The 21275-nt window shown below is 37.3% G+C and overlaps 1 protein-coding gene across 2 annotated transcripts in view; it reads right to left on the bottom strand.

Moving 5' to 3' along the window:
• LOC125849216 (uncharacterized) overlaps positions 1-20998 on the bottom strand; it is a 683098-nt gene extending 662100 nt beyond the window's left edge. The window contains exons 1-7 of one of the 2 annotated variants that reach the window (XR_007444594.1): positions 20333-20997; positions 20093-20195; positions 19912-19977; positions 11685-11858; positions 11511-11607; positions 9852-9984; positions 1-65 (exon numbers count right to left, since the gene is read on the bottom strand). Coding sequence is in view for 1 of the 2 variants with exons in the window: in XM_049529257.1 (XP_049385214.1) it covers positions 9862-9984; positions 11511-11607; positions 11685-11858; positions 19912-19977; positions 20093-20195; positions 20333-20891 (1122 nt within the window). In the remaining variant the exon portion in view is untranslated. Of the gene's footprint in view, positions 66-9851; positions 9985-11510; positions 11608-11684; positions 11859-19911; positions 19978-20092; positions 20196-20332 lie in introns of both variants that reach the window. The other variant, XM_049529257.1, reaches the window with a different exon arrangement.
• Positions 20999-21275: the final 277 nt, after the last annotated feature.

The following is a 21275-nucleotide window of genomic DNA, read 5'->3' on the forward strand; positions in this document are numbered from 1 at the left end:
AACATCTACCTAACTGGAAAGTATCATACACGAGTAACTGAGGGCAGGAGAGGCGTGTTACCATCCTGCAAACACAAACAAAGTGCATCATGTCATTCGAGAAAGTAATGCAGATATCTGTAAATAGACAATGACAGATAAGTTGAGATTTTTGAGTGATGATCAAGTAATATAAATCAGAATTAGCACTCCTCCGATTAGATTCAAGGAAATATCGATAGCAATATCATCTGAGGTATGGGCAGCAGATAAGTAGTGTGCTTTGTTATCTAGTATTTCCCTGTAATAGCCTAATAGGGGAACTGAATGTCTAAACAAGGGGGTGCTTTTGCCTAAGATATGAAATTTGCACATTATGGATGTTGATAAACGTTCTGAAGAAGAAAATTTCTGGACAAAAACAGATGATACAACTACTTAACAGTGTAATTTAATTTACAGACTCTAGTTTTCCATTTCATGGCAAGGAGTATTTCAAACACCTGAAAGATTGAAATTTGCACTTTCAACATTTCTTGAACTTCCAATTTTCCCCTAGTAACCTCATTGTCCCAAAAGGAAAAAGAAACTAATTTAAGTACACCTCCAACATTCCCAGGTTCACTGGTTTCACTAAATATGCATCCTAGAAAAACACATCAACAACAACAACAATATATCCAGTAAAATCACACAAAGTGCAGTCTGGGGAAGGTAGAATGTACATGGACCTTACCACTACCTCATGGAGGTAGAGAGGTTTTCGAAAGACTTTCGGCTCAAATGCAGCAGTTCCAGATACAAAGAAGAAAATATAGCAAGAAATACCAGAAGGTAGCAACTTTCGGCTCAGATGCAGCAGTTCCAAATACAAAGAAGAAAATATAGCAAGAAATACCAGAAGGTAGCAACAACATCACAAAAATAATGCAATAATCAAAACCCAATAAACGATATACTAGGATAGAGTACTGAAAAAAATAGTAAATAATTTTGTTTTTCAAAACAAGAACTACAGTAATGCAACTAGTATGCTGGCAAACATCAATCACCCAAAGCAAAACAACATTACACTACCTACTAACCTTCTACCCTAATACCCTAGAAAAACACATCAAAAAGACTATTCCCTGCTTTTCAAGATCAATGGAACTGACTTCAAAACAAAAAAGTTATTTTAGAAGAACTAATTGACAATTAGAGCATCTGATCACTTCCGCTCATAAATGCAAGACAAGTAGCCAATTGTATTAGTAGAATCTATAGATCTATGATAGTAGGGGGAAAAAATGGTTGCAGGACAATTGAAAATTTCTGATTCTAAGTGTTGAAGACATCACCTTATCTATCTAACACTATTATAAAAGCACGAAGCCCCTATGTGAATTGGTGATAAGACTTTTTTACCCTTTAAAAGTAGATTTTACATAAAGCAAAATTGTTACTCCCTCCGTCCCTTTTTAGTTGTCCACTTTAGAAATGACACACAGATTAAGGCAACAATGATTAGCACAGTGAAGTTACAATTTTACCCTTATGACAACTTTTCACTTCAAAATTACAACCACTTATTTGAATTAAAGTGAAATAAATTGGAGGGAAACAACATACACTTTTACAATTTTCAAGAAGTGTAAATAAGGGTATAATAGGAAAAAATTTGTTGTCCTTTCTTGATTTGTCAAAATGGACAACTAAATAGGGACAACCAAAAAAGGAAATATGGACAAGTAAATAGGGACGGAGGGAGTACTTAACTTTTTTCCTAATATTTAGAACTTTCCTTATTGGGAAAATGGTCTGAAAAAAACTCCAACTTTGGCCGAATTTGTTGTTACGATACCAAACTTTATGGAGAACCTTTTACCCCCTGCATTATTTAATAATGTATTTTAAAGGTATATATGTGTCCACGTGAACAAGTTACTATTTATAATATTACAATATTTATGATGTCCACGTAAACACATATATACCTTTAAAATACACTATTAAAATACACAACCCACCCACCCCCTACTCGCCACCCCTACCCCAAAAAAAAAAATTAAGTTTGTTTTTAAAAAATATTTTCAACTTCAAAATTTCATTTTTTCACCCTACCCTCGACAACCCCCGTGTCCCGCCAAAAATTTTTTTAAGTTTATTTTTAAAAAATATTTTCAACTTCAAAATTTCATTTTTTCACCCACCCTTGACCCCCCACCCACCTCCTACCCACCCCCACCCCCAAAAAAAAAATTTAAGTTTGTTTTTAAAAAATATTTTCAACTTCAAAATTTTATTTTTTCACCCCAACCCTCGACCCACTCCCCCAACCCAAAAAAAAAATTTAAGTTTGTTTTTAAAAAATATTTTCAACTTCAAAATTTCAATTTTTCACCCCTNCTCCTCACCCACCCCCTACCATGCCCTCCAAAAAAAAATTTAAGTTTGTTTTTAAAAAATATTTTCAATTTAAAAAAAAAAATTTCTACTCTAGTAAAAACAAAAGATATTTTTCAAAAATATTTTTCATTCATAAATCAAATACTAAAAATCTTTTCCGGAAAATATTTTCTACTCACCAACCAAACATGAGAAAATAAGTCAAAAATCAACTTGTTTTCCAGAAAAACATTTTCCTTCATACCAAACACACCCTTAGAGTGAATCTTTATAGTGTAGTTTGTATTTATAGCATGTGATTACATTATTGACTAGTGAAACAAATACTGATGGATCTTGGCAAACTATGTGTTCTTGATTGATTATTTTTCCTTCAATTCCATTTTTCTTTTGCTACTAAAACTAGTAGTATAACAAGTAACAATCCGAACAACCCAATAACCAATTGTGGACATTCAATTCCCTTCTACAACAGTATTTTTTTCTTTTTATATTCAAGAAGTACTCTCTGCTAGAAGACTACAATAAGGCCCTTTAAATAAGATAATGCGTATATACTACATTTATGAAACTCAAAAATGTTGATTAAAGAGGTAGATTGTCTCAGCACAATATTATTATGAGGCGAAACCTTTGAGACAATGAGACAAGATTTGATTTAGAAAATGAATCAAAACTAACTTGATTTTAGTTAATTGCTAGTACTAAAGAAAAAAGAGTAAGAATGTATTATTTTCATTTGATATAATAATAAGCGACACATATATCCCAAGAACTTGCACTTGTTCACAAATTTTTATTTTGTAGCTCAAGCACATTGTATGTTGTTTTTTTAAGTTTTACATTCATTAATACAGGTATACGCGCAAAGAGTGTACCTAATGACTAGTTTGAATATATAAGATTGTGGTCACTCTTTAACACCTTAAACTTTTAATGAGACAATCACACAATTCAATATTAGTATCATAGCAAACATAGGTGAGTTCAAATCTCACAGCCAGACACTATAAAAAGGATTTTTCATGGGCTTCACTCATAAAGAAAGAATCAAGCCCGCACGTGAGAGATAGCATGTCAAGGAAATAATTTATATAAATAAGGAGACGTTTGGTAGAGTGCATTCCAAAAAAAAATAAAAATACATGCATTAGTTTTGTGTATTACTAGTATCTTGTTTAGTACACTTTTTCAACCTATGTATACATTAGTTATACACTATATTTGGTAGTAAGGCAAAGGGTTTAATGCATGCATTAGCATAGTTAAAGACACAATTGCCCCTCAAAACCTTTTACCACATCCTTTCTACCATATATGTAGAGGGTATTTTTGTAAGCAAATAACTTTTTTTTTTAAATTATGCAATACATATTATTTTTAATACATCAAAACAAAAACTACACAAGAAATAATCTCAAGGATAACTAATGCAGCATAATAAACACTAGCATTAATAATGCTAGCATTACTAATACACCATATTCAACACTCTTTTTATCCACCCTACCAAACGACCCCTAAAAGTGTACCCTGTCTAACAGCTTTTACATGAGATGGTTGGTTGTTACAACGATGAACTCTAATTCATGTCATTGTACAGCAATCAAGGTTCTCACTCAACTCAGCCCTTACTCGTTTTCTTTTTGATTAGGGACTTGAAATATTTTTCGACAAGTAATACTGAACACAAGGCACAGTTACATGAAACCTCACTAACTTTGTATTAATCACGAATACAAATAACACTTAAGCCATCAAGGCACAAAACAAAAGCCAACAACCAATGCTGACTTGTGTCAAGGCTGCATGCACATATTTAAAATACAGTTAAAAGACAAAGCCACATGGCCACATTCGAAAATCACTTGCAAACTGATGGACAAACAAAAGAATTAATCACTTAGAGAAATACTCGCGGCACTACGAGAGGGGAAGTCGGAAAAAATGGGTGGATCTTTTGGACAGTGGACAGTTTTGCTATAACTTGCACAAATCCTCAGCAACTGAAATTTGAGTTGTTGGGATATCAGTCCCAACCCAGTTAAAGTTGCCAATCTAAGTTTGAAGCAGGTGTTAATGATGCGTTTGTCGGGAAACAAATATTCCAGACGGAAGAATGATTAATATTTCTGAATTATTGTTTTAGTTGTTTTAGTCGAATAGAACTGTCTGAGTGGATTAGGATTCTTATTATTTATGATTTATAGGACTTTGTTATTTCTAATTTATTAGGACTCTTGCTATTGTAAACCTCTATTTAAGAGAGTTGACGTTATTAATAAAATAAGTTGGATTTTATCAAGTTCCAGAGATTTGAAACTTTCTCAAACAAGTTCCCAGGTCTGCAATTCCCTAAATAAATTGCAAATTTCAACAATCATAGGCAAGTCAAAGAACAGGGGCATAGACCTGTCTATCGGACCTGACTTTTCAGTTAATCGTCCAGCGACTCAATCCAAAACTAGGAACCTTAACAAATTGGTATCAGAGCCTGTGTTTTTGGCTGTCTTGTAGCTCTTTGTGAGCAGTCTATGTACTTTTTTTTATGGGTAAGGTTTTGACATCCTCCCCCTTAACCCCTTAGTATTAGTAGCCCATGCTTCGATTTGGAGCTCCCCTTTAATTCAAGTTGGGATGTTGGATCCTCAGCCCTACCCGTAGCAAGTCAACTCAGTTCCCGTTAAAAAAGTTAGGATAGTTTCAATAGCCAACAAGTTCCTACGTAATACGTTGTAATTGGATAAGTTATTAGGAATATGACGAAACAAAAGACCAAGGAAAGAAAGAAGAATACACCAAAATGCAAGTGTTGCACCAAACACTGGTGGTTGTTTCTTGTTGTAAGTGAATGCAACAAAGAGCATGTCACCATGGACGAAAATACGGTAGAAGAAAAGTTGCGAAGGAAGGCCAAACTCAAACTGAAGCAAAAGTAGCAGCTTCAGAAACCAGGATGGACGCCAAATTCCAACAACTATCCAGCAAATTGAAACCTTACTCTGCACCACGGCACGTGCGAAGGGAGTTGAAGTTGGAGACAATAGCATTGCTTTTGTCCAACAAACCAGCAAGGCAGGTGAACAACTAGAGGTGCGTTTTGGAGGAAGAAACCACAACAATAATTTTGGTACTGATGACAATAACGGAGGAAGAGGTACTGCTCCCAGATACACTAAATTAGACTTTCCTATTTATGATGGAAGTGAAGATCCTCTTATTTGGCTTCACCGTTGTGAGAAATTCTTCTGTAATCAGCATACAAACAACTAAGAAAAAGTAGGTTTAGCTGCTTTTTAGATGGTTGGGGAAGCGCAAATGTGGGTTTATCAACTGGAACAAGAGGAACCCAATTTAACATGGGGCGTCTTTAGGGAATATTGTACTCTTCGTTTTGGCCCATCAATGAAAAGCAATCCGTTAGGAGAATTGATCAACTTGAAACAAACCAGTTCTGTTGAAGATTATCAGAGAAACTTCCAAAAAATGTTGGCTGCATCATCTGTACGTATAGACCAACAAATAGATATGTTCACAACAGGGTTAGTTGATTTGACTCTTCTGGATGTGGAATTGCACAACCCATCTAACCTAGTACAAGCAATGAGTCTGGCAAGAGCATTTGAGAAGAAGATCCAAATTTCTTCTAGCACACAAAGGGGATATGGTTCAACCTCAAACATGAGTGCAAGGGCTGCCACTACACCAGTAACTCCGAGTGTTAAGGTAGGTGCTTCTAATCCTTCTGTAAAAAAGTTGGCTCGTGCCGAGATGGTTGCCCGACGTGCAAAGGGATTATGCTACAACTGTGATGATCCTTATGTTCAAGGTCATTAGTGTAAAAAGTTATTTTGGCTGGAAGTAGAGGATTGGGAATCTGGAAAAGTACCAACGGACGGTGGAGAGCCTGCCATCTCACTTCATGCTATCACAGGCAAACAACATGCAAATACTATGCAGTTGCAAGTTGTAATCGATAAGAAGTTGTTGCTTAGCTTAGTGGATTCGGGCAATACACGCAATTTTATTAGCTCAACGGTGGCGGCCCAACATTTAAACTTGCCTATCGAACAACAAAGAAATTTCAATATATCATTGGCAAATGGAGAGAAGATTTCCAGTTTGGGCATTTGCACAGCAGTGCAATTTTGTGTAGTTAACCAATCCTTCTATGTTGATTTATATGTGATTCCTTTGGATGCTTTTGATATTGTCCTAGGTATCAAGTGGTTGCAAACACTAGGGCCTATTCTGTGGGATTTTGCATTATTGACCATGAGCTTTCAAGTAAAGGGGAAGTAAATCATTTTACATGGACAACAACAACTATTGCCAATTTTCGTTTTTATATTTCTCTAAGTGTTGGAATACAAATGAGCTGCTTCCTAAGACTTATACGACCTGAAAATTAAGCCTAGAAACAAAGGGGACAAGGTCCCAAGAGAAAAACACTAAAAAAGGGCGTCTTTACAAAGGTACAAAGGTTGGTGGAAAAAGGTTGTCCTTTGTTTCCATAAATGGTAAAAAGGACTCTTCCACATATCAAGTCCATTTTGGCTTTGTGGCAGCCCTTGGATTCCGTTTTGATGGCTTGTCAATGGCATTAATTGTTCCCCAAGAGTCTCCAAATAATCTTCGGCTGGATGAAAATTGGCACGACGTTCAAGACTCGTTGGAGCGCGATATAAATCCCAAGGCTGGATGACATGTATTTGACTCATATGGCGCACCCTTACATGCTGGATCACTTCCATGTGCGCCCTAGGGTTTGGCTATGGACATACATATGCCATGCCGGGACCTGAGCATCGCTACTGCGTGCACAGTCCAATCTTCAAGCTTGTCAGTCACCTCGTGCATCCGCTCTTGGCTTGTCGCTTTGCCTGAGTACGGTAACGTTCAATCCTTAGCCTTAGCCATGTGCGTCTTCCTTACCGTGCCTTCGTTTGTCTTAGGGCATAGCCCAACATAGCCCACGCACCATGCATACAAGTCTCACAGTGCAGCGTAGTCCCACGACTGTACGTCTGGGCCAACGAACCCTTGCTCGCTCAGTTGAACCCTTGTCAAGCTCACAAGTTAGCTCACGAGGCTCTTGAGTGAGTCCCTCGATTGCTCATTCGGCTAGGAGGTCTTTTCCCACAAGGAGAACGACCCAGAAGGCCCAACGTTCGATATATCTAACCCCCATGGCCATCAGGACGCTCAACATTGACTACCGAGTCACATGTCTCCCATAGAGCTTTCCTAACTCGTATGGGTACCTAAGACACTCCTTTGAGATGCCTAGGCAGGCCCTTGAAGTTCTACTTCAAGGCAGCACACTTGGGGCAAAACTCCCGGGGGAGCCTGGTAATCTATCTCCATGTATACCCCCCCCCCCCTTATATATGCTTAAAATAACAAAACCAATGTGACAGGAGTTGACATGCTTCTGCCAAAGAATCATCATGGGCCATAGACGGCGCTACCGACCTCTAAATTGGGTGTTGTCTGGTAGTAGTTACTCGTCTTGACTTCCTTCACACCTCCATGAAGTTTCATCCCATTCTCATAGTCATAGAGAGGGTTATAGCCTTCGGATTTTCTGCATATTTACCAAAATGCCATCGCCCTTGGCTAGGTCAAAGACATCCAAATGAACTCTATTAGGCCCCAAATTTGGTAAGCATATATAAGGATAGGCTATGAACAAGTTCATAGCCCGGAATCCCAAAATTCCACTTCTAGCTCGAGAACGTCCGGCAGTCACATACCGCGCCATACGCGGCCTTCGCCGACAGGCTAAGCCCTTGGGTGCACCCCAAGTCCTTGTTAAATATCTTTGGCACTATAAGGCCATGTCATGCAACATCTCAAATGGTTGTTGCCTCATGCCATGACCCCTTTGCCTCATTCCTACTTTAGCACCTCCTTCAACACATGCCGTCTACATGGCTAATATAGGTGCGGCCTGCTTAGCCTGCACTCCTTGGCCGACATATTGGCCAGTGTAGATGCCCATATGTTTGGGGCGTTACACCCTCACACACCCAAGACAGTCATCGTCTCGATGACAATTCCCAATCCATGTGTGATGAAACTCTTTCGAGCTCCTCTTAAAACGGAGTAATGCCCCTCGCACTTCCTCCTCCCAAGTTTTGTCCAAGCTGCATCTGCACTGCACCTCTCGGTGTTCACTTGGACTGTGTCTCCACACCTGCACCCTCTGGTGACTAACTTCGTGGTGACACTCAAGTCACCACACCATGACCCTCACGACCTTCAGCTGTCTGGAAAGCTGTCTGGAAACCTGTTCTCCCTTGCAATACATTTGCTTTACTACTAGAGCCGCAAACAAGGCTAAAGTATTGGAGACCTAAAAGTGCATCCTTAGCATCTTCAGCCCGGCCTAGTACCTGGACACATCATGATGAGAATTGTCTAGTACTGCAAACAAAACTAGAGCATTGGAGGCCTCGAAAGCATGTCCTTGACATCTCTAGCCTGGTCTAGAATCTTCTCTCTCGTACTTCTTAGGAGGGTAGATCACCCTTTTTCCGGTAAATTTTTCCGCCGGAAACTGGACTATGCCAAGGAGCATCAAAAAGGCTCTAACTTGCTGGAATAGAGATGGGAATCAGTCGGGACACAGTGAGAGATGGAAGATTGTCCCCGCCTGCATTTGGTGGACTATATATGGATGGAAAGGAGCCAGAGATGCTTCGAAAACAAGAGTTGCTCTCAACAGAAATTGAAGATGAACTGTCTAGTCCTTTTCTTTTTTTGGTGTAAACACGAATATCCTCAAGAAGAAGAGGATATTCCTAGTATTTTAGATTATTTATGAAGCCTTCATATGGACACCTCTCCCGCTGTAATTTTGTTGTAAGTATTACTGGAATACTTTTCTGAGTATTCCTTTTGTTCATAATACAAGTTACCTTCTTCAAAAAAAAAATGAGACTGCAGAGACAAACAGTAATCTGTTCCTGCATTGTAAAGTGACAGACCAATAGTGCTCACTCTTCTTTAGCCTCACAGGTAACAACCGGACTATGCCAGAACACACAGCGGACCTTTTAAGTTGTTGGATTAGGAGAGGGGCTAGCAAGTTGCTGAAGAGATGGTGGAGAGCAGTTCCATCGTGAATTTAGTGGACAATATGGAAGGAAAGAAATGGCAGAAGATGAAGTGGACTTTCATCGTGAATTTTCATTTTGGTGTAAACTAGTAAATGTGGAAAATGAAGTTCAATTTGTTTGGGCTATAGTTTCTCTGTTGATAAACTTTTTGGAGGTCTCCAACATATCCTTAATGCCAAGGAATACAATTACAAGTTCTCAGAAAAGTAGAGTATGAACCCATCCTTGTGTCTAGATCTGATGAATAAAATCATATGAAACAAATAGCTCTTAAATTAGGAGCGAACTAGGGAGTCCAAGGAAAGAAAGGACAGCCATTGAAAAAGAAGCAAAAGAATAAAGGGATAGAAAGTATCCTACCTATCTTGAACTAACGGAACTCATCATGGTCTTCATAATCTTCATCATCCTCGTTGAATATTGCACTATAGAAAACATACGGGCTATCAATCATCTCTTTCAGAGTAAGCCTTCCGTCTTTATCTGCATCAGCCTGAGAAAAAACATGGTAGAATTACTGAACACACTATTTCCCACTCACTATCCCAGAACAATCAGCGAACAAGAATGAGGTGCATTATGAATCTATTTTGTTTCGAAATAGTTCAGTTTTGCACGCGATAGTGCGATCCACCAATATTTAAGGTTTTAAATTTGCTAAAGATTCAATCACATTAAAGGATTTCAGGTTCACTAGTTTGCAAAGGGGAACAACATTGGGAACTTTTTGTGCAATTCCTTTCTATTTTTTGTGAAATATCTCCATTAATAGATGCATAAAATTAAAACAAAAAAAGCAGACACCCACACCACTACATTGTAATGTTCACCAATAACAAGAGACAAGTACTTCCCACGAGATTTATTAATGTATACTAAAACTGAGTTACTGGAAATAAAAGTGTACTTTCCAACTAAAAGCTATGCTTTAGGAGATTATTACATCACAGATGGTACAAAATTGTTTGAATTGTTACTTCAATGTAGCTTCTCTGTTGACAAGACCTATATGTGAACAGTGTACCTTCCAAGTCATCCAGAAATACATTCTAAAGAAGATAACTTAGAACTAAGAGCAAATAGCTCCTGAAGGCCTGATTAGGCAGAAAAAGTTTTTGATGACAATAAATCCTTTCTTGAGAAAAACAGACTAACATTATTCAACAATGGACTTGTCGAGTGGGCCAGGCAAGGACCCATTAAGGGTAAGCCCATCAATTCCAGAATGGGGCCGGGCAGGCCTGTCCTTAATGGGCCTGGTTTCGGCCGAGCTAATTTTTCAAGGGAGGCAAGCGGGCACATCCCACAACCTGTTAAAAAGGTGGTTCGGCCCAATCCAAGATAGGGCCAGTTTGGTTTAATTTTTTTTATTTAGTTACAATTTTGAAATTATATTGAGTTTTTTAAGTTTGTATTTTATACTTCAAACTTTAATATTCAAATATTTGAACTAGCAAATAAGTGAATAACCAAACTAATACTGGAATTTGTACCTGGATATAAATTTGAAAAAAAAAAACTCAAAGGCTCAACGAGTCTTAAATTTTATCAAGTATAAATTTGAATTTCAATGTATCAATACAATTTGCAAGTTTGTGTTTTGAATTTTGAACTTGAAAATTAGAACAAGTGTTTTCTACCTGAATTTTATGAAAGAGAGAGAGACTTCAAAGTACAAAAGATGAATGGAAAATGATCAAAGGTTTTTAAAACAATAAGTATAACCTCCACATTAATTTGAGGAGAAACCAAAAAACAACCATTGTTATAATAAAAAATGGCACAAACCGGGCTAGTTCCCTTCAAAATAGCAGTATAATAAGCAATTTCCCTCCAAAATACAAGCTATAGCCACCTATAGCTCCTAAGCAGGCAAAAAGCAAATCAATGGCAGTAGTTTGGTTATAGCTTAAGAAATAAAGATAATGCAAACATGCAAGTACTAGTTGGTAATAGCAAGGAGTAATAAGTCAATTCAGCACTCTATTAAATAAGGCACTTCAGTTCAGTAAAAATTACCTGCTGTATGATGTAATCTGCTTGTTGTTTGGCATAGTAACGCTCTGATGGATGAAGCTTTCCAATTATAGGTAGCAATTCAGCTTCTGACAAATATCTGCATAAAATCAAATTTAAAGGTTTGTTGATGAATTTACTCGAAACAATTACTGCAACAGATGTCTAGTTTCTTACCCATCCCCATCTTTATCAAGCTCAGCAAACAACTTTCTGGCTGGAGACTCTTGTGAATCCTCAGAATGATGAGAAGTATCATGACTCTCCTCGTCATAGTTTCTTACCAAGTCAAACAGCCCATGAAAGAACTCGTTGAAATTAACCTTACCATCTTTGTCACTATCTCTCTCCCTGAAATAAAATGGAGAGCAAGAAAAGAAATCAAATTATTATAAACAGTGTTCACCTAGGAAGGACTGCTTCTCTACAGTAAATTATCTCTAAAGCATGTTCATTAACAAAACCAAAGACTAGCAAATAAAAAATTGCAAGGCATAAAACAGTTTGAAACTCAAAACTAGTAGAATCTCCAGTAACTTACCAGACCTACATTTTAATGCACATATACCAATGGAACATTTATCTTATAAGCTATACTTATACTTGATACTGTACAAGTACTTAAGAAGCGTCACGAGCTTGTTAATGGAGAATGTCAAAAGATTTAGATTATTGGTATAGGATTATTATTTCTTTAAATTGGAGCTGCTAAAGTCATTGTTTACAATTCTTTTTGTTTCTTTTTTTCCTGCATAATCTTCCAATACTGGAAGCCATATTTTCCTTTAGCATCCTTTTATTTTGCTCAATATGTTGAAGAATCTACTTCGATGATACATGATTAGGTTCACACACCACTTAAAAGATCAAAGTTTTCTGGCATATGGATGAGTTTATATAGTTCTATGACCTAATTCTATTGCCCTTTCACTCCCTACACTTGAAAGGAAAGAAAGAAGAGAACAAAAAAGTAAGGCAAAAATGGAATTGTGTTGTATCTTCTTATTTTTGGTGTGTTAATTATGGTATAATTAGATAGGCCGGATATGAAAATATTCTCTAATCCCTTTAATTAAGCATTTAGGATATTGTGATACTCCAGTAATCCCTTTAATTAAGCATTTAGGAGATTGTGTGTGATATTTTATTATTCTCTTCTTTATTTATATAATCTGTAACAAGTATTTAATTCCATCAACTTTAGAGAGAATAATCAACAATTCTATTCCCAATATCTCTTCTTCTTCTTCTAATTTCTCATGGTATCAAAGCAGGGCAATCTCACCCAATGTTGGGCCACAAATATAAAAAATTACCCATGCACCATATGCTAAGCATTGGGCGAGAGGTGGAGTGTTAAAGAATGACAAAAGTCACACATTTGTGGTTAATGAGATGGGTGGACTCCTTATAAGGCTTGGGCAATCCTCCTCCCTTAGAGCTAGCTTTTGGGGTGTGAGTTAGACCCCCGCCCCGGGATTCTAACGATGACGGAAGCCTCTATCTTGAAGGGCCGCGTGACTTTATCTCTTTGAAGAAGGACGAACTCTTCTTTATATACACAATTTTATGTACGAAATTGGAAGAAGAATTGTTGCTTTCAAGTGTGAACCAGGTCCAAGATTCGAACTAGGAATTGCTATTTTTTCCGATGCAGTTAGCTCTATTCCCTGACCTGAGGGCGTCTACTAAGACCTAATTTAACATAAAGAATAATGTATATATAGAGGATGAAGAAGATCTTGTAGATCTATTAGGAGCCTTGCAATCTATTATTTTTTTCTTAATTTAATACTTCATGATACACATATGGTCACTCAACACAAGGAAGTTCATTTAGAAAGTCACTCAACTTTGTTTAATAATCCAAAAGTCACTTAACTCAGGGTAGCTCACTTAGAAAGTCACTCAACTATTCGTATTTCACCTCGAAAGTCACTCAACCAATTTTAATGATTTTGTCATATTTTAAGCTAAATTTTTGAGAAACACCTCAAATTTTAGGACTTATGCCTTATGGATCTACGTTTTTAATTTACACCTTGGAGCGTTTTTGGTACGCCCCGCCCCGAGACTCGCCCCAAAAACGTTTTTGAAAACACTGAAACAAACTATGTGCATCAATATTATATATATATATATATTTATAATTTTAGTGGATCAAAATAAGTGGGGCGGGTCAATAAAATGGTTAAAATCAGTATTTTATTATTTCTTAAACTTTAGCTTAAAATAAAATTCCATTTCAACAAATTTAATGAAAAAATTATTAAAATTGGTTGGGTAACTTTCTAGGTGAAATATCAATTAGTTGAGCGACTTTTGGGTTATAAAAAAGGTTGAGTTACCTTCTAAGTGAACTACCTTATGTTGAGTGATTTATAGGTTACAAAAGTTGAGTAACTTTCTAAGTGAACTACCCTAAGTTGAGTGACCACCTGAAATATTACCTCTTTTATTTTGCTCAAAATGTTGAAGAATCCACTTCGATGATACATGATTAGGTTCACAAACCATTTAAAAGATCAAAATTTTCTGGCATACGGATGAGTTTATATAGTTCTATGGCCTAATTAGCCCTTTGACTCCATGAATGGGAAAGGAAAGAAAGAAGAAGTGACAAGGACAGAGAACAAAAAGGAGAAACAAAAAGTAAAGGAAAAATGGAATTGTATTGTATCTTTTTATTTTTTGTGTAAAGAACAATGTGTAGAGGATGCATAAGATCTTGTAGATCTATAAGGAGCCTTGTAATCTGTTAATTTTTCTTAGTTTAATACTTACTGAGTTTTTGATGTTGAGAAAATGGATCTTGGGCCTAACTCAACCCCAAAAGCTAGTTCAAGAGGTGAGGACTACCCCATCTCTTAGCTGATGTGGGAGACTCAACACCACCACCACCCCTGTAATGACCTGAAAGGTCATTTTTAAATTTTTTCATAAAATTATCGTTTTAGCACTCCCAATGATGGCCCCGAGTCATTTTTGATTGGTTTGTGAAATCAGTTTTGAGTTTTGAGTAAAAAGTGGTGAATTATGAAATAGATTGAATTTGAAAGGCTAAAGTTGGTAAAAAAAAAGTGGTTTTTGGTGTCTTTTGGAGTTTCGAGTCTCGAAATAGAATTTCTTCGATTCCATCAATCCTGGAATGTGAAAATTGGTCTAAGAGATTAGTTGGTTTCGGATTCGGAGTCTTTTTGTGGATTTGAGGTTCTAAGTTGGAAATTGTTGAGATTTAGCCATTGGGTTGACTTTTTGGTCAACATTTGAGATTCGGATGCTCGGATCGAATTTCTGACAATTCCTTTGAATTCGGGTGATGATTTTAGGCCTAAGAGAGGTCTTGGCTGAATTTTCAGAGGTCCTGAACTTGATTTGGCCTTTTTAGGCATTAGTTAGTTCTTTGTGACTTTCACGAATTACGGGTCTAGGAAACCTCGGATTCGTGTTTTGATGGTTTCATTGAGCCTGGAACGTTGAGTTTAGTTAGGTTGCATAGTTTTTGTGTACAGGATTTCGAACGAATCCCGAGGGTCCTTTCGAAGAGTTGAGAGTTGGCTGATTTTCTGATGTCTGGTGTGCTTTGCTTTAGCGAGGGACGGCTCGCTCTAGCGAGCATCGCTTCAACGAAGCTAGCGTCACGTTCCCGAGTGATCGTCGCATTCGCAACCTTCGCTGATGCGAAGGTTAGCTCGCGATTGCGATAATTACGTAGCGACCCTGGGTTCACAAGAGCAACTCCAGAGAAGGTTTTGTCTGAAATTTCAAGGTTTTACCCCATTTTGAGATTTGGAAAACCCTTGGAAGAGATTTTAAAGAGATTTTTCGTAGCAAATCATTTGGGTAAGTCTTTGTGACCCTAAAACTTCAATTCTCTATGATCATTTGCGGATTTTAACATCAAAAATTGGAAATTTTGAATGGCAAAGTGAAGGTTTTCATGAACTTGAGTTTTCAAGTAAAAATGGAGAGATTTTGAACTAGATTCTAATCCGTTTTTGAAATGATTTTCACCAATGAGTTCCAAATATCTTGGGTAATGTATTCAAGTAATGATTTTCGAATTCAAACCTCTTTTTCAAAATTGGGTTTTTGATTTTGAGTTGTTCTGACCCATTTTTCAAAGTGTATGATATGGGTGTTGTCATTTCCGAAATCTTATTGTGATTACTTGTTGGATTTGATTGTGTGGCTTTGGATATCGTTCGGAAAGGAAAAGCTCAAGTCTCGGATTGACTTTTGATTGAATTAAGACAAGTGAATTTTTGAACCTTATTAAAACTTGTAGAATCTTGAACTCTCTTTCTTGTATGTGTTGGGGAGTAATGGGAATGAAGTGATGGGTTAATTGCTCAAATTGGTTAACCTTAATGATAAAGACGGGGTTAATTAAAAAGGCAATGTGTTGCTAATGGCTTATTGTGCATTGTGAATTGCCTTGAGTGTTGATATTGATTCGGTGATTGATGTGATACTTTGATAGTATTGTTGTGGATGAGAATTGTTTGTGATTGTTACCTCTTCATTATTGTGTGAACATTCCTATTTGCATCGGTTCTAAAACACAGTGAGAAGATATCTTGTATTGATGCAAAGGTCATTGTCGGTGAGTGTGATTGATGTCGAGGTCATTGTCGGTGAGTGTTATTGATGTCAAGGTCATTGAGAGCAAGTGTTATTGATACTGAGGTCTTTCTTGGCAAGTGTTATTTATGTTGAGGTCTTTACCAGCGAGTGTTATTGATGTTGAGGTCATTGTCAATGCATGCTATTGATGTTGAGGTCTTTGTTGGCAAGTGTTATTGATGTCGAGGTCTTTATCGGCGAGTATTGTAATGTTGAGGTCATTGCCGGCGAGTACCTGGACTATGGGTGTTCCGCATGAGTCTCGATTGATATTTGTGCATAATAATCTTGATACTTGTGTTTGGTGTACTTGATTGTTGTGCTTGACGATCGTGATACTTGTAGTTGATGAACTGTAATTGTTGAACTATTACTATGAAACCTTGAGAACTGTACTTTGTAAATTGTTAGGTTGGGTTGATTTTTATGCAGGTTGTAGTTTTGGCGGTTCGGTTGGGATGAAAGGAGTTCTCATTTTCTAGCTAGTTGTACCTTGTTTTAGTAGGTTACTTGTTGAGTACCGTGTCGTTCGTACTCACTACTTGCTTCTACACTTGTGTAGGTTCCGAGCCTGGACCCGTGTGATCCTTCATCTTCATCTTTCTTCGAGGCTTTCAGAGGATACATTGAGAGGTAGCTTTTTGTCATCCTGACAGGCCCTCTTGTTCCTTATTTTATGCTTTGTTCTATTCGAGAACAAAGACATTGAGACTTGTTATTATCTTTCAATTTTGTATTTATACATTAGTGGCTTGTCCACGTGACAACAAGATTTTGAAGGTGATTATGAAATTGGCCAAGTTTTCCACACTTGCACGCCCATTCCTGCCAACAGGGAACTTGAACAATATAAAGAGGGGCCCAACATCAGTGAAACAAAGAATTGAGAAAGGCCTAGCTCTAATACATATGAAGTGGAAGAGAAAATAAGAGAGAGCTGTCTTGATTTTCCCTCAAGCTATTGGGGCTTAAATAACTATGCTTGCATGTCCTAAAAAGTAAAGGAAATCAATACCTAATCAAAATAGGAGTAAATTAAAGTACCTATTTTAATTACACATACTCTAGAATATTTACAAGGATTTTAACAGAAGTCTCCCGCATATCCTTAATGTTGAGGAATACAACAATACCAATTCTCAAAAAAAAAGTATAAGGAGAAAAGGAATGAGTGCAGCTATCAAGCATTTCGTGGTGCAGGAACGGGATTCTCTTTATAACATGTGAACTGTATGATAGATTTAAATATAATGACATTTGGAGGTTATCCTGATTGAAGCACACAGTTTGCTTAGGTTATCACCTCACTATACTCATAACACTCAAAAGTGGAAAGAGGAGATGAATTAAAGTTCCACTCAGATTTGCTGAAGCACGATAATAACCATTGGCGCAATATGACCAAAAGGTTATGGGTTTAAGCCGTGGGAAACAACCTTCTGCAAAAATGCAAGCTAAGGTTGTGTACAATAAACAAACTGTGGTTCAGCCCTTCTCTAGACTCCATGCAGGTTAGAGCACTGGACTGCCCTTTTTTTTTCCCAGATTCAATGAGCTGCAAAAAGAGAATATCCAGAGAAGTAACACAGCAAAGATTAAATAATTATCGGAGGTAACAAGGATTCAACTTCTAGACCTCCAAAAAGGACAGTAAAAGTTACTAAAATAAGCTTAAAGATAGTAGAATCAGGTTTAGGTAGAGATTATATCAACCCAAAAGTATGATGAAGGAGCTTAGACCACCATAGCAACAAGAGAAATCGGATATGCTGGAGGAAAAATCAAAGAAGTTATTGAAAGGAAACTCAAACATAAGAAATGTATTGGAGACAGACCCTAGCAGCGATGCAGTTAAAGAGGGGGATAAGTAGGCAAACTTCTTGTGGGTGACAAGAAATGTTCCGCAAGAAGGTTTGTTGTCAAAATACTGGATGGAGGCAGAGCGCCAGAAACTTATCTCTGAGAGAGCTTGAGTGCCTCTTTTATTGCTCTGAATCAGGAAGGAAGAATCTGCTGATCTCAAGGGTTTGACTAAGGCCGGTATAATATGACCAACTCCTGGTACAGAAGGAATTCACCGTGGCTTTTTTTTCCAGCAGTAATGGACTGTCATTGAGGCAAATGTCATACATGCGACTCTTTTCCCCAGGACATGGATCCTAGAGAAGAGCTTGAATAAAATGATTGAACTTAAAATCTTTTCTGGAGAAAAACATTTTCCTGGAAAGACAGATTAGCTATACCGACATACCAGCATTCTGATACCACCAGGAACAGGTTAAAGAAAATTAGGTCGCTTGTGATCTAAAGACGACTATTCCTAATATCAAACTGGTCGGATCAGTTGAAAAGAACCATACATAATGCCTTGTTTCACGTCTTTCTTTTCTTTTACAAGGTCAAGTTTTATTAATGAAGTACCAAGATGGTACCGAAAAGTTAAAACCAATAGCACAAGAAACATCAGCACATCAAGTAATTCCTCCTAGCAAGATTAAGAGATCCATGTACTGATCCAGGTTATCTACCCTACTGCTAGAGTTCTGAATTCTAGAAACCTGCATCCTTTTTCCTTCAAAGCAAGCCTTATTTCTTTCCAACAATATAGTCCAAAAAATACATCTGGGAATGGTTATCCAAATCTGTTTCAGGTTTCTAGACATCCTTTGACTTTTCCAGCAATCCGTTATGTTCTTAATCTTCAAGGGCATAAGAAACACCAGTTACATTAAAAGCAACTCCCAGCAGTCTCAGGAAACTTTGCAATGCAAAAACAGATATTCCGCTGTTTCCTGGTCTTCTTCGCACAAATAGCATCTATTACTTAAAGTGAAACTCCTTTTCTATTAAATTATTTTATGTCAAACAGGCCTCCCAAGTGACAATCCATCAAAGGGAGGGAGCTTTACCGGGAGCTTTAGACTTCCAGATGATCTTCCAAGGTCAATTAGATGTTCCCTGACCATTCCGCTGTAACAACAGTTTGTTGTCATAACAGAGAACATTTTATCCTTGCTATTCACCCAAATCAATGCATCCTTCTTGTTTAGATCAATTTAAATAGGATCCAACTGTTGAGTAAGTTGACAGAAAGTTTCCAGTTCTCAATCATCTAGTCTGAATTCTAGATTCAAGCAAGAGATGGAATGAAACTCGGAAACATATACATCCTTAAGCACAGAACATCTGATCAAGTCTGGATACCTGCGTCTGAAATCTACATTCCCATATTAGAAATCTGTCCAAAATTTAATCATGGATCCTTTACCCACCTCTAATCTAGTATACTGTAAAAACGCATCGCACATCCCATCAATGTCTTCCCAAATATGCCCTGTTGTTCTCAATTGTGGAGGGTATTGTTTCCAACAATCATTCTTACCATATATAGCATTTATTAGCATAGCTTTTCCCAGATTTCATCACCTCGCCTATTATATCTCCACAGCCACTCAAGTAATAAACTCTTGTTATGTAATTTCAAATTCCTCACTCCCAAACCTCCCTCTTTCTTTTCATTTGTAACCCTTGTTTCACTTGATATGACTTCTTCTAAAGGTTCCTGCATATCATTCTGATTAAACTTCCCAGCCAGCAAGAAAAATCATGACACCCAAAATATAGAGCAAATGAAAAGAAGATTTGATGGTAGGTACAACAAATAGCAATTGGCACATTAACAACTTGTAAAAGAAGACTTTTATACTGGAGAAAAAAAATCAGAAAAATGAATAAAGCTCTTATTTAAAAAATTGTTATAGAAGCAAATCTACTGAACCTTATTTCCTCCTTGCAGAGCCAGTGAAGTAGTTTGGGGTTGCTCGTATCGGCGGGATGTAAAAAGCTAAGAAATCACAATAAAGAAAGAAGTTATTGGAATCATCAAATGAAGTTCACAGAACTATTAAGCAAAGGAGGTAAGGGTAGTAAAAAGTTTTCCTAGCCTAGCAGTAACTTACTCATTGAACTCAGTAATGTTTAGAAGCCCATCTCCATCTATATCTGACGCATTAAAGTGATCTTCTTTCCACCAGCCCATATCATATCCAAAAGAAGTATTATCTGTTGCAGCATAACCACATCAAAATTTGTGACAGATGAAATATATAAAGAAAGTAAGCAGATATAGAGTTGAGATACTGTGATTGCGGTGAGTTACTAAATCAATGGATTACTGAAACAGTGGAAAGAGACAAAACCTGAATTCCGAACCCAACTGGGAGGCTCATACTCATGGAAAGAGACAAAACCATCATGATTTTTGTCATGAATTTCCATATCTCTTTGAGTCCTATGCAAAACCTCCTTCCGGGTCTGCTCCAGATTCCAGTCAGTCAACTCATGGTCAGTGACGAAACCATCAGATGGGTGGACATCAATCTTGGGAAACAATAATACAAGTCTATCAGTTACATTGAACTTGTGTTCATCATTGAGATAATCTTCAGCATCCATAAAGTCTTCCCATTCAGGCTGAGATTCTTGACCAGGAGCATGTTCATGTATTAATTGATGATGATGGGTGTCAATATACTGCTTCTCCCATTCCTTATCCTCACGTTGGCGTTCGATTTGAGCAACTAAAGGGTCAAACGGAATATGTTCATGGTGAGTAGGATGTGAGTCAAAAGTGAAGTTGGAGCGCAATTTAAGTCGGCGATGACGCTTAGGTTTGTTGGAAGGAGAAGGAGAGTGAGAGATGAGGAATAGAAGGAGCACAGCAGCTGTGATGTAGATAATTACTAAAGCTTTCCCCATTTCCTCATCTAAATATCGACAACCAAGCAAAGGGGCAGCAGATCGATCTTCTTCGCCTACAAATAGTTGACAAATTGGACTCAGATTGGGACTCAACTGATCGTTAGATGTGTTTGAATATGTATGTACGTATGAAAATAGATAGATCTAAAATAGGGAGGAGGTGGCACGCCTGCAACCAAATTCACATTCTTCTCACCAATCAACTCCTGCCATGTCAAACATTCTCCCCTCTGCCTCTTACTAAAAATGAGTATGACGTGTCTATCAAGGCTTCAAAGTTTTTTTTTAAAAAAAAAAACAAATACATCATTACCCTATTCAACTATAAAACTTTTTTAAAAAAGACACTGAAACTTTGCAAAGGTCCTAGTACCCCCTTAA

Source organism: Solanum stenotomum, chromosome 12 (assembly GCF_019186545.1).
Source record: "Solanum stenotomum isolate F172 chromosome 12, ASM1918654v1, whole genome shotgun sequence".
Taxonomy (NCBI): domain Eukaryota; kingdom Viridiplantae; phylum Streptophyta; class Magnoliopsida; order Solanales; family Solanaceae; genus Solanum; species Solanum stenotomum.